Source organism: Eschrichtius robustus, chromosome 6 (genome assembly GCF_028021215.1).
Source record: "Eschrichtius robustus isolate mEscRob2 chromosome 6, mEscRob2.pri, whole genome shotgun sequence".
NCBI classification, from domain to species: Eukaryota; Metazoa; Chordata; class Mammalia; order Artiodactyla; family Eschrichtiidae; genus Eschrichtius; species Eschrichtius robustus.
Window position 1 is genome coordinate 15553180 of NC_090829.1, and position 13808 is coordinate 15566987.

General features: G+C 46.2%; 1 protein-coding gene across 1 annotated transcript in view; it reads left to right on the forward strand.

Moving 5' to 3' along the window:
- BFSP2 (beaded filament structural protein 2) overlaps positions 1 to 13808 on the forward strand; it is a 129768-nt gene that overhangs the window by 54126 nt on the left and 61834 nt on the right. Inside the window, exon 5 of the mRNA XM_068545611.1 lies at positions 8601 to 8732. Within this exon, the coding sequence (XP_068401712.1) occupies positions 8601 to 8732 (132 nt within the window). The remainder of the gene's footprint in view (positions 1 to 8600; positions 8733 to 13808) is intronic.

Genomic DNA, 13808 nt, shown 5'->3' on the forward strand with positions numbered 1-13808 from the left:
GAACATATTGCTTTTTAGCTGCACAATATTGTACCACAGGGGGCAGCAAACTATGGCCCACAAGCCAAGTCTGACCTGCTGCCTGTTTTTCACAAATAAAGGTTTATTGGAACATAGCCATGCTGCTTGTCTGTGGCTGCATTTGCATTACACCAGCAGAGCTGAATAGTTGCAGCAGAGACCTTATGGCCTGCTAAGCCTATAAAACGTTTACTATCTGGCCCTTTACAGAAAAAGTTGCCAACCCTTGTTCCAGCTAACAGGTATCCCAGGGTTTCTTTAACCTGTGCCCTGCTGATGAATGGTGGCTTCCAATCTTTAGCTATTATAAATAAGACTAGTCACTGACTTTGTATGTCCCTCATTTCCCAATATAGAAATCTATCCGCTGGATAAATTTATAGACATGGAATTGCTGGGGCAAAAATTATGTGCATCAGTAATTTTGATAAACATTGCCAAATTACCCTCTATAAGGGTTATAACAATTTATATTCTCATCAGAAATGTTTGAGAGTGTCCACTCCCTGCATCTTCATTGATACTGTGAGTTCTCACAGTTTGTGATCACTTTGTGATCTTTGCCAATATTATAGGTAAAAAATGGTTTTTCAGTATACTTTTATCTTGCATTTGTCATATAGTGAGGAAGGTGGAACATCCTTTTACATGCTGAATTTCATCCATATTTGCTTTTGTGTGTACTATCAGATCATATCTTTTGCCCATTTTTATTAGGTCTGGGATTCTTTTTTACTGGTTTGTGGTGGCTCTTTGTAAATTAGAGAAATTAGTCCTCTCTCCGTGATATAAGTTGCAAATATCTTCCCAGCTTGTCACTTGTCTTTTTTTTTTTTTTGGCCACAGCGCGAGGTTTGCAGGATCCTAATTCCCTGACCAGGTATTGAACCCAGGCCCTGGCATTGGAAGCTCAGAGTCCTAACCACTGGGACACCAGGGAACTCCCTGTCACTTGTCTTTTTACTTAATTTATGGTAGTTCCAGCTGGCTTTCAAAAGATATTGTCAGCCCGTAAGGAAGTGTTAGTACAGCTGTGTGCTACGGTGGTGTGACCCAGCTGGTGTGGCTGGGGGCAGGAAGGTAGGGTATCAGACTAAGGAAAATAAAGAGACTGTCTCATCAAGGGGGCACTGCCAGTCCTTTACCCCACTACCCAGCACAGCCACATGGCGGGGGGGGGGGGGGTGGCGCCAGGTCCTCATCTCCTTTATTGTGTTTCCAACCCCACGACTGGTCAACACCCATCCACCATTGCAACCTCATCCTCATACCCTCCACCAAGGAATCTTCACTCACTCATTCACACTCCATTCGTCAACCACAAACCAGGCTGCAGGCCCCATGCTTGGTGCTGTGGACACAACGTCCCTGGCTTCAATTCTTGCTCATCCCCAGCCACTGATTCTGCCGATCTCAAAGCTGTCTTAGATATTTCTTAATAGTAACTCTTTCCCAGGAAAAGCGTAGGGATCTTACTTCAAAACTAAGAGATCTGCAAAGACAAAACAACCCAAATCCCTGAGAAATTAAGGTAAGGTGGCTCGTATCCAACACTTAATCTCCTGGCAGGGACAGAGCAGAGGCGAGCCTTCTTAGGAATGGGATGATCTCCATGAACCCGAACAAAAATGCTGTCTCTTAGACTTCTCCAGTAATTACTTGCGGATGAAGAATTTATTTTTCTCCTCAGAATACCCCTCCTTGCTGGGCCCCTTCTGCCTCGTTCATCAGCAGGGTGTGCTCACTCACGACCAAAAGGGCACGAGTTTGCCAAGCCACACGCTCCTCTGTGTTTCCTTTGGCAGCTTTGACCGAGACTGGGAATTGGTCCTACACCCTAAAGAGAGCCGCTTCAACAGCCAAGCAGCTCTCATGTAAGTTCAAGGAGAGACATGGCTCAGCCTAGCCAGGCCAGCTCTTCTGCCAATGTTGATGTTTCACCGAGTGAGACATGCACTTCTTTTTAATTCCCACTAAGGAGGACCCATGTTCTGGTGAAGACTGGATGGCATCCAGCTTTCTCCCAAGTGAATCCTACGTCTGGCTGGGGTAGTTCAGGTGTGTGTGTGCTGCCTATCAAAATCTATCCTCAGCTAAATAACATTTATATGACACTGGGTGACTGGAACGTGCCTTATAATCATTACAATAATGACAGCCGATCCTCCTAATGAAAAGGAGATTTAATTCCATTCCTGGTAGATCTTCCTCTTCCGGAGTCCCGAGCCTGCACCTGGAACACGTTGCAGACCTCCAATAAACATCGTTGGGCATGTTCTAGGGGTAAAAACCATGTTAGGTGCCCGGGGGTGTCGAGGGGTGAGTAAGAAGTTGTTCCTGCACACAAGGTGCCACAGTCTAGTGTGAGGTTGGCTGGGGTGCAGGTGAGAGACAACGGACAGAAAGACCACGCCAGGCAGAGTGAGCTGTGCTGGGAAAGCAGGGCCAGCAGTGCATTTATTGAGGTTTACAGAGCGCCCGACAGTGTCCTGAGCACTTGACAGGTCTGTTCTCATTTCACCTTCCCAACCCGAGATAGGTATTGTGATTTTATCCATTTTATACAGGAGGAAACTGAGGCACAGAGAGGTTAGGTAAATCACAGTTAGACCATGGCAGAGCAGGGATTCAAACCACATGTTCTGACTATAGAATCAACACTCTTAACTGCTACTCTGACCCAGACAGACCTCATGGAGCAGGCGGACCTTGATTCATCCCCTTTTTTAAGGATGAGCACAAGTGACATCTTGTGTGAGGTTGGGAGGGCTTTGTCTTGAGGGACCAAAAGGTTAGGCCAGACTTCTGTCAGGATCTTTCCAGACCACAAATCTGTGCCTTCCCTGCGGATAAGCTTCCTCTATCATGCAAGATCGGGAACCCCTTTGTCCCCAAGGAGCCCACTGCTTTCCCTTTCTCCATGAGAGTGACCATAATGAGGTCTGTGTGATCCTGTGGGATCTGAGAAGCTTAAGAGCAAGGCCATTAGCTGTGCTCTGCAGCAGAGCAATACTCTCATAAAGCTGTCCCCCAGCTGCAAAAACCAGAGAGCTTGTGACTTGCTGGAACCCACGCAGCAACTGCTCCGGGAGAGGCAGGCTGCACGCGTCCACCCTTGAGGGCTCAGCCTGGACATGTGTTCTGCTAAGAACACACCAGCATCATTGCTCTCCACATTCTGCCCCCTCCTAAACTCTCACTCTCCCCTCACACCACAAAGTGGCCATTTTTTCCAGTCGCCGAGGGTGTTTTGGGGAATGGCAATGCTAATCGGCCAAATGGGTGGGGTGTGGAGATGGCTCTTTTCCCCTCCATTTGGAGACCCTCCAATTCTGCATTCTGACTTGCTCGACAGCCTGCTGCTCTTTGTCTGTCACATCCATCCTTCGTGTGCAACACTGTGCCAATTTGTAAATTTTAATTTGAAAATTTTTAGCGTATTTCAAAATGCCAACATGCTTTCCTGCCCCAGAAACACAGCTGGAGTGCAAACCTGGGTGGCTCGGCTCGTGCGTAGTGGAGCCCAGAATTCAAGCTGCTTTGCAAGCCTGGGAACCAACATATCTGAACCTCAGCACACATCCCAGCAATGGCGCTGAGTGACAGATCAGTCCTGCTTTCCCATGCTCAGGAGCTAGAACCACACACCTCCTATTTGGTCTGCGAGGAGAAATCTGTAGGTGTTGGGTTGAAATGGAAACAGAAGTAGAGTTATTATAATAACGAGAAAACATAAATCTAAAAAGCCATTGGAGAAGAACATGTAATACTTTTAGGTGAGTTAAAACAATTAACTGTCCCCAGATGAAGGGCAAGTATCATTTGTGGCAAGCTGATTTGAGAAGGTCTGGGACGTGATATAAAACAAAATTGAAACACACAGTGATCAAATTAATTTCTTTTACTCTTTCCATCTTAATTAAAAAATGGTGCAAGAAAGTTTCCATTTGGTGCTGGGACGTCATTAACACTGCTCTTATACTTATTAATTTTGCCTTTCAACAAAGAGAAAGCCAGCTTTGAGACTCAGCAGCTTGGCAAGCAACATTTGCTAGAATATAATACAGTGGCTTGCTTTAATTTTATTGATTTTTTTTTCAGTTATCTTTTATCTATGGCAAGTAATACAGTTTTATCAGTTTCTGTAGCAATCTAGAACTTTGCTTCCATGAACCAGGCATCACATGGAAGTTTTAAATGCAGATTCCTGGGCCCCACTCAGGATCTCCTGAGTAAGAATCTGCAGTTTCACAAGGTCCCCCAGATGATGCTGACACACTTTAAAATCTGAGAACTTAACTGTAGTTTACATTTTAAAGACATTTATTTACAAAGAAAAAGTGAATTGGTTCAAATAAAAACAGTTTGAATTAGTATTCAGATATATGACAAACCATGCTGGTTGTCCAAGAATATTTGGGAAACACTTGGGTACAGCATTTTGCCAATAAAACTAAGACCTGAGGATTCATCTCTCCAGAGACCAGTGTGTGCCACTGAACTACCGAGTACATTATCTGAGTCGAGAGGAGGAACAGTTCCTTGGCCAGCAGCTTTACCCCAGACCTGCCCACCAAGGCTTTGAAACGTGCCTCCATGGGACTGGACTTCCCCTCATGCCCGGCTCTTACCCGTCCTGTGCTGGGGATGTTTCCCAACTGCTCTCTGCAAGGAAATGTAAACATATGTTTTTATGTGCCAGTCAAATTCATAACACTACCTAAAAGGTAACATAAAAGTTTCCAGTGATGTTTTCTTTATGTAATTTTAGAAATGACACATTTTAAGATAAAATACTTTGCTTTTCCATTTGCATCTATAGCTTCAGTGTGACTTGCTATTTCTTGCGAAATCCACCAACCATTTTTATAATTCTGTCATCAACAATAGTGTCACAAAGTCAGATTACAGAAAAATGCTTGATTATTAATATCTGATTAAGCAAATAATCACTCACATCAATGATGAATGAGGATAGCTCTGCTATGAATTTTGGTTAATATTTGGATGAGTGCATTCATCAGCGTTGTGAGTGACTTCTTTGTGAATCACATGATAATTTTCAGATACTGGAAGAATAGTCCCTCTAATTTTTGTGCCATTCCCAGTGCAATAGCTACAGACATGACCCACTTTTAAGTTTAATCTGCATTATTAACATTTTCTGCATCCCTTCCTTACATCTGGACAATCAACAAAACAATAATTCAACCCCTGATTTGTAGTGTTTGCCAGTTTCCATGGTGTAAATACTCTCACCATGGCTGATTTCAAACTACTAACATGATGTAAATGAGCACAAAGTTGGGAAGAGATGTGCAGGAGCACAGCATTATGTGTTATTTCTACCACACAAGTACCATTGATGTAAATTACCTCAGTAGCATAGATAATGATAAAATGCAAAATAATTAGCCAGTGATGTGTTTGTTTTTTTTTTTAAAGTTTTTTCCTTTGTGATGAGAACTCTTTTTTTTTTTTTTTTTTTAATTTTTATTTATTTATTTATTTATTTATGGCTGTGTTGGGTCTTCGTTTCTGTGCGAGGGCTTTCTCTAGTTGTGGCAAGTGGGGGTCACTCCTCATCGCGGTGCGCGGACCTCTTACTATCGCGGCCTCTCTTTTTGCGGAACACAGGCTCCAGACGCGCAGGCTCAGTAGTTGTGGCTCACGGGCCCAGCCGCTCCGCGGCATGTGGGATCCTCCCAGACCAGGGCCCAAACCCGTGTCCCCTGCACTGGCAGGCAGACTCTCAACCACTGCGCCACCAGGGAAGCCCCAGTGATGTGTTTATGTATTACCCTTTTTCATATAACTTATTTGACTGTAACTTGATATAATCTAATTTTGAATGATGGCTGCATAAGCACCAGCTCACAAAATTCCTGAAACTTTAGCACTTGGCTTTTGTGAGCTTTTAGGAGCCAGCTTCAGCTCATGGTTGCCCCTGGCCACTCTGACTCCATTTGTCTGCCGGGGTACCCCTCTCCCACGCAGCCCATCTGGCCAGGCCCCAGCACCAGAGGGAGAAAGAAAAACCGGGCTACTGATCACAGGACTTGGTGAACCATGAGGGTATTTTAGAGGGATCCACATTCACTTTGAGGGAGACAGCTCTAATTTGGAGGGTCTTAAGTAGAGGCATTGGTGGAATTGGCAGCATTAAGTACTGGTTGTTAAGAGCACAGCACTGGGGTCAGCTGCTGGGCTTGAATCCCAGCTCTGACCCTCATGGGCCATATGCTCCTTCTTTTAAAATTTTTATTTATTTATTTATTTTTGGCTGTGTTGGGTCTTCATTGCTGCACACGGGCTTTCTCTAGTTGCAGCGAGCAGGGGCTACTCTTCATTGCGGTGCGTGGGCTTCTCACTGCGGTGGCTTCTCTTGTTGCAGAGCACGGGCTCTAGCTGCCCGGGCTCAGAAATTGTGGTGCCCCCATCTTAGCTGCTCTGCGGCATGTGGGATCTTCCCGGACCAGGGCTCGAACCCGTGTCCCCTGCGTTGGCAGGCGGATTCTTAACCACAGTGCCACCAGGGAAGTCCGGACCATTTGATCTTGAATAAATAGCTCAATCTCTCTGTGCCTCAGTTTCCTCATGTAAAATGGAAATAACAATGACACTTGCTCCACAGGGTTGTAAAGATTAAATGATATATGGACTTAAAGCAGTTAAGGGAATTCCCTGGTGGTCCGGTGGTTATGACTCTGCTCTTTCACCACTGGAGAACTAAGATCCCACAAGCCTCATAGCACAGCCAAAAAAAAAAAAAAAAAAACAGTTAACAGCATTTGGCACAAAATGCTCAATATATATTAGTTATCGTTAGTAGTATTCAACTCATAGTGGCTTTTTACAAACTCATTTGTTGGGTACTACATTCCTTGTTACACATGGAAAATATATATAGCCAATATTTGCATGATTTTAAGGTTCTAAAAGCCTCCATATGCATAACCTGATGGGAGCCTCATAGTGATCCCAGGAGGCAGTCATCATATGATTATCGTTCCCCACTCAATGTCATCTACGGGCGGAGACTGGAACTCAGAGAGGCTGAATGATGGCCCGGAGACACACAGCCACGGGCCAACCAGTCATAGCAGGGTCCACGGGTTATGTTCTCCTTCAGCTGCTCCCAAGCCTTTAATGGACATTTTTGTTGAGCTCTTTATAGCCCCCAAACAGCAAGAACTGGCAGAACTACTACTGAGATGTGAGCCTTTTGACTTGGGATTTCTTAGCCAGTCAGTTAGGTTGGACTATTTGCGCATAATTCTGTAAATAAGTATTCATATGTGGTAAAGATGGCAAATTCAGAAAGCCAGTAACTTAAGAGAGAAAGTAGTTTATTTTCTCCTACATCACTGCCTTGTAGACATTTTATCAGACTGCACTGAAGATAAATGAGGGAGAGCTCTCGTGTTTTCCCTTTTCCCCAGCAAAGAGGAGTAATCAGAATATGTCCATCTTGCTCTGGGGAGAAGGTTCAAAGCACAGACCTTCCCCCTAAATTCACAGTGTGGTCAGATGGGTTTTTACAAGGAAACAGGGACTATCAGGTCAAGTTTGTTCACTCCTTGTTTGAGCAAGGTGTGGGGCAATTGGAGCACTGGAGGGGGTTACAAATTCCCAACGTTTGTCAAAATTACAAATGCCTACTTTTTTTGGTAGGGGAGGCTGCATTGGGTCTTCGTTGTTGCGCACGGGCTTTCTCTAGTTGCGGCGAGCGGGGGCTACTCTTCACTGCGGTGCGTGGGCTTCTCACTGCGATGGCTTCTCTTGTTGCGGAGCACGGGCTCTAGGTTCGCGGGCTTCAGTAGTTGCAGCACGCAAGCTCAGTAGTTGTGGTTCGCGGGCTTAGTTGCTCCGTGGCATGTGGGATCTTCCCGGACCAGGGCTCAAACCTGTGTCCCCTGCATTGCAGGCGGATTCTTAACTACCGAGCCACCAGGGAAGTCCACAAATGCCTACGTTTTTGATTCAGCAGTTCCACTACAGGAATTTACCCCTCAGAGATCCTCCCATGTATGGAAAATGAGGGATTGCATCATTGTTCATAATAGGCCAAGACTGGAAACAAGCTAAGTGTCCATCAGTGGGGAACTTCCAAATAATCATAGTACTTCCAAGCAAGGCATTACCATGCAGCCCTTAAAAAAATGTAAGTGATCTGTATATACTGCTATAGAATAATTTCTAAAAATATGTTAAGTACCAAAGCAAGGAGGGATGCTCATACGCATTTATTTATAAATATATGAAATATTTCTGGAAGGAGATATGAGAAACTAGAAACAGGAGAACAAAGTAATTAGGGTACAGGAAGAAAAGGAGACTTTCTACTATATATCCTTTAGAAAATCTTTTGAATTTTATTCCATTTGCATGCATTATATGTTCAAACTAAATAAATGTTGGAATACAAGCTGGTGTGGGTGCCGATAGAAAAAGAGTGATTTTTAAATCAAATGGTTGTTTCCTCTGCGTTAGAGGCCGCAGAGTGGTGACGGGAGAAGGTAAGAGGGAAGGACGGGTTCAGGCCCTGGCTGCCCCTGCTCACCCCTGCCTCTCCACAGCAACAGACGGAGGTGGCCCGCAGGGCCCAGACCCAGGAAGAGAAGCTGGCTGCTGCCCTCAGGGTGGAGTTGCACAACACTTCCTGCCAAATCCAGAGCCTGCAGGCTGAGACGGAATCCTTACGGGCCCTGGTGAGTGGGCCAGGAACAGCCTTGGCCTTTCCTGCGTGAAGTTTTACTCTCAAATGTCTAATTGTAGTCATATGGGTTTCCCATCTCACAGCACATGAGTTTTGAGGGCTGCAAAGGATCATCCGATACCAAATGACAAATGTAGTAGACACAGTTAGTGCCTCAGCGAAATCCCCTTCACCAGGCTGCCGCCATGACTGTTGGCTGCTGACGCCACAGATGCCCAGAGACTTGCCCTCCGCCAAAAAGAAGACCTGGCCTAGGATGGTAGACGTGCCCCCCCAGTCCTCAGCCATCGGCCAATGACTGACTGACAGTGGGGTTTAAAAGCTGCAAAGTGGACTCCACTCTGTGGTGTGATCCACACTCCAGAGCTCTCCGAGGGGTCGGGCTGTAGCCAGAGTCCAGCCAAGACCACCTCCTGGCTTAACACTTTACGTTGCCCTGAGCTGCTTTCCTTCTCCCCCTTTTCCTGCAAGGAACTCCTTAATTATTGGCATGTACCAGGATCCCTGTGTCTGGCTCTGCTTCTGGGGAACCCAAGCAAAACTAGTAAGCTAGTTAGCTCTTCAGACTCACTGTAGTTTGTGGACGGATTGCTTGCATTATTAATAATACAGTGATCCACCCTCTGATCTCTGGGATGGACTGAAGTTCTATCAGGGTCAAGCACGGCTCCTCCTGGATGCCTCCAGGGGGTCATGTGTACTGAATCAAACCACAAGAGTTCGTACACACCAGAGTGCATGAAGGGGTTGGGTTGTATAATCCCCGTGCAGCTGAGGTAGTCTGGACGTCGTTGAGGCCCAAGAAGCCCCTCTCTCCCATCAGCCTCAAGTCCTGGGCTATTTGGGTACCCATTCTTCCACCACCCCCCATACACCTCATCTCAGTATTGCCACCCATAACAGCTCCATCACAAACCGCCAGCCCCACCTCCCGCTGTAGCCACAGCCTGCCATGAAGTTAGCTCAAGTATTTGTTCTAGTTGGTTCCCCTCAGAAACAACTTTTCCTCTGCCTACTGCCAAGGTCATCCCATCACCCCCAGTTCCCTTCCTTCAAGGGTCTTCGGTTCATTTGGTCCGTTGTCCTCAGCAGCAAGGTCACATGGTGCCCAGTCAGCTCAGGGAAGATGCTGTCTTGCTGCAACACGACACAGGTCTCATTGCTCCACTTTTCTCCTAGTCGTCCTCTGATGGGATCTGGGTCAGTGCAAGGGGGTGTGAGGAAAGGATCTGAGGTGAGAAAGATCAGGAAACTACAGCCTAAATCACTGCTACTTTAACTAAAAAGTTGTCTGAAAGAGATTGCGTTGTTCAGTGTTATGTGGATTTTATGCTAATCAGTTTTATTCACCTGCCATAACCCTTGATAAACATCCTCATGTTGGGAATGCAGTTGCTTTAGACACAGTTAAGAGGCTGCCATTTCTCCCCCAGATGTCCTTGTGGCTGCCAAAATTGCCACTCTTCTGGTGATAGAAAGTTCCAGGCAAAAGGTGAGGGATGTATCCTCAAGCCACATCATCAAAAAAAAAAGCCTGGAGAAATTGCAGCCTAAGTAGCTGGTGCACATCACTCAGCTCATATTCCACACTCATGTATTGGGAGCCTACTACGTGCTGAGCCCTCCCTTAGACTTGGGAGAGGCCGTCAAGAATTAAATGTTTCCTGTCTTCTAAACGCTCATAACCTGATTGGTAAAAGAAAACCGGTACACAAATGACAGAACAAAGCAGGGGTGCTTCCTGTGTTCCCCAGAGTGGTTGCTCCCAGCAGTCTCCATCCTCACAAGCCCCCCGCCCGCCCTTACCTCTGCCCCTTGGCAGGTGCTGTCACCGCACTGTTCTGCAGAGAAGATGAATGTCCTCCAGCTTGAGGTCTCCGGCTTCCATTTCCCACCTCAAAACATCTCTGAAGCTTTATCCACCCTCTCCTCCCTTCGATAGACTCCACCTGTCCCCTGTTGCACCATTTGGGACATTCCTCTATCTACCATCCCCTCTCTCCTGCATTATCAGTGTCCCCACCCCTTGGAATTGCCTGTGGGTAAAATAGAAAGTCTTCCTTTGCCAGACCTTCCAATACCACCCAACTCAGGCTTCATTTTAATGCCCAGAACTCATCCTTTGCTTTCCTACACTTGAGCCCTTGGATGTGTTCTCCCATGTCTAGAAGGAGACTCCTCCCCCTACTCTGCCCCCTCTACCTGCTCCTGTCATCCACACCCTGGGCACAGGTGAGGTGGAGCTCACCGAAGTGCCACACCCACCGTGAAGCCTAGACCCTGACTCCAGAGCTGGGGTGATCCCTCCCACCTGCCACCCACTCACACTCAGAGCCCCCTGGTTCATGTGGTTATATCAGCTCATGCACTGAACTCACATTAACTCCTTGAGGGCAGGGATCATGTCTAATTAGTTTTATGTCCCCAAAGCACTTGGTACAGTGCCCAAAACACAATTTCTTCAAAGTGATAGAAACAATAATAAGAGCACGCTCACCTGCATTCTCTCATCAGAGCTTCATGGAAACATTAAGTAGGGTGGATTGTGACTGCATCCCATTTTGCCTAAGAGAAAACTGTGGTTCAGGGATTTGCCCATTAACACGAGTCATAAGTCGAGAGGCAGAGCTCTCTGGCTCTATCACGCACTAGACGGTGGCGGTCCTGTGGAGTTGGGGACGGGCGCTCAGATCCTGGAGTCTTGAATCCTGGCTCCTCTATTCACTAGCTGTGTGACCTCCCTAAGATGCCGTTTTCTCCCTTGTGCAGTGAGGATCTATTTTGGTTATCACACCCATCTGCTGTGTTAGTGGCTTAGGACAACAGGAAATCATTTGTTCATTTATTCAGCAATTTAGGGAACGCTCGGCAGAGATGGCTCTTCTCCATCCCATGTGGCATCTGCTGGGGCTGGAACATCCAAGAATGGCTGCTTCAGCTCACATGCCCGCTGCCTCAGCTCTGCATCTCTTTTTCTCTCTCCACGTGGCCTCTGCACATAGCTGGCTTTGACTTCCTCGTATCATGGCAGCCTTACATTGTTGGACTCCTGACATGGCATCTGGCTTCCCTCAGAGGGTGAGCACAGAAGGTACCAGGCCTCTTAACACCTGGGCTTGAAAGTCCCCGAATATCATTTACGCAGCATTCTGTTGGTCAAAGCAGTCACAGACCAGCCCAGATTCCACAGGAATCTGCCTCTTGATGAGGCAGTGGCAAAATTATGGAGAGAAAGTGCAGGTGGGATGGAGAGCATTGTTGCAGCTGCCTTTGGAAACGTGGTCAACCACTGAACCATCGTAGAATTTTCCTCATAAAGTCATTGGCATGATTAACTAGATAATGCAGGTCAAGCCCTTAGCACCCTGCCCGGCACAGAGTGAGCAGTCAATAAATGGTATCTGTTATTAATTATCCTTATAAAATTATTATTATAACCACTAGTATAATAGCCCCAGGTTGGCATCATCTGATCACCACACTTAAACCCCATGGTCCTGACTATTGGGACAAATAGGACAAGAACTCACCCCCCAACCAGAAGATGGAGCAGTGACGTGCTGGCTGGGTTCGGAACCCAGGATGGGCTGCCTCTGTCCCCTGTGGCTCTAGCAGATCAGAGTTCTGGTCGCTGGGCCTTGCAGGCAAGGTTAGGAACACAGGCGAGCCAGAACAGGTAGCACACACGTCTACAGCTTTCCAACATGGCAGAGTTCATCCAGCCATCCTGCTACCCTCAGTCACAGCAACCTGTGCACACACAGGGCCTCACAGCTATGTAAGCCTCAGACAGCCGAGCTGGTGACATTTTCAGCTCCTTTGCCAACAAGGCACTGTTTATAGCGGCAGCCAGGCATCAATAATGGTGTCTGAGGGCTCCTGAGCTCTGTGTTCAGTCAACTCAGACCAGGAATGGAATTCAGTCCAGAAATCACAGAAGGTCACTATTTTACTTTCCAGAGGGCTTAGCAATTTAAGGAAGTCCCTTCAGATCTCTAGAGACAAGAGTAAGCATGCTTTTGTGACCTCAGTTTGCTTGCTGGTGCTGTGTCGTGATTGGGCTGGGGCAGGAGACCCACAGCAGTGGCTGATCATAGAGACTCAAGCACAGGCATCTCTGTGAGAACCAGGCCAAGATGTCAGGGACATAGGTGCAGAAGCTTGACTTGGATTCTAAAGGTGGAATGGAAAAGACACAGCACCTCTGATTCGTGTTCCCATGAACCCACCTTGGGCAGTGGGTCCTAAGTCTTCAGCGAAAAACCCCAGGCCACATGGAAAAGTCACCACGTACACAGGGCAAAAACTATAGACAGGTGATCCAAACCTGATTCCATGAAAGGTTTTCCCAAATCACATGTGTTACGGGTCCAATGTCAACAACCACCGCTCACAAACCAAGCACTTTCCTGATAAACAAAGGGAGAAAACCCAGAGAGGTTGGAACAAATGATTCTCAAAGTCCAGGTGGCCATTTCTGCATCCTCACTGCCATGGAGGGGTTTTCAGATCTCACCAGCAAAATAATAACCAGACCAGACACTGATCTAGATTTATTTCCACTAATCACATTTTGCCACCTGTAGACATACCTAGGATGGGAATCTGACTCAACTTCCTCATATCCTATGGAATTGGGAAGATTTAAATAAGATAATATGGTGGCCCCTGCTTAACAGCAGTCATGATTCAAGATGACATCATGACCAAGAATCTTCGATTTCAGCCACAGTGGTCAAAAGAGGATATAGAAACTTGTTTCATCAAGACTTGACTCAGTCCAATTTAGAAGGATATTTATTTGTTTCTTACGTGTTATATAAAATAAAAAGCCAGATGCTAAATTATAGAACTACATAATTACTACTACTAAAAGATGTTAAAGAGAGAGGCATACCACTTTTTAAGGTATGCCTTATATGTGTTTATTTATATATATGTTTTATTTTTATATGTGTTTATTGATCAGCCCTACAGTTTGCAGGGCTTGGTATATGGGAAGATGAGAAGAAAGTTTCAGTCCAGTGGGGAGACAGATAGGGCAATAAATGCAACCATAATACAAGTG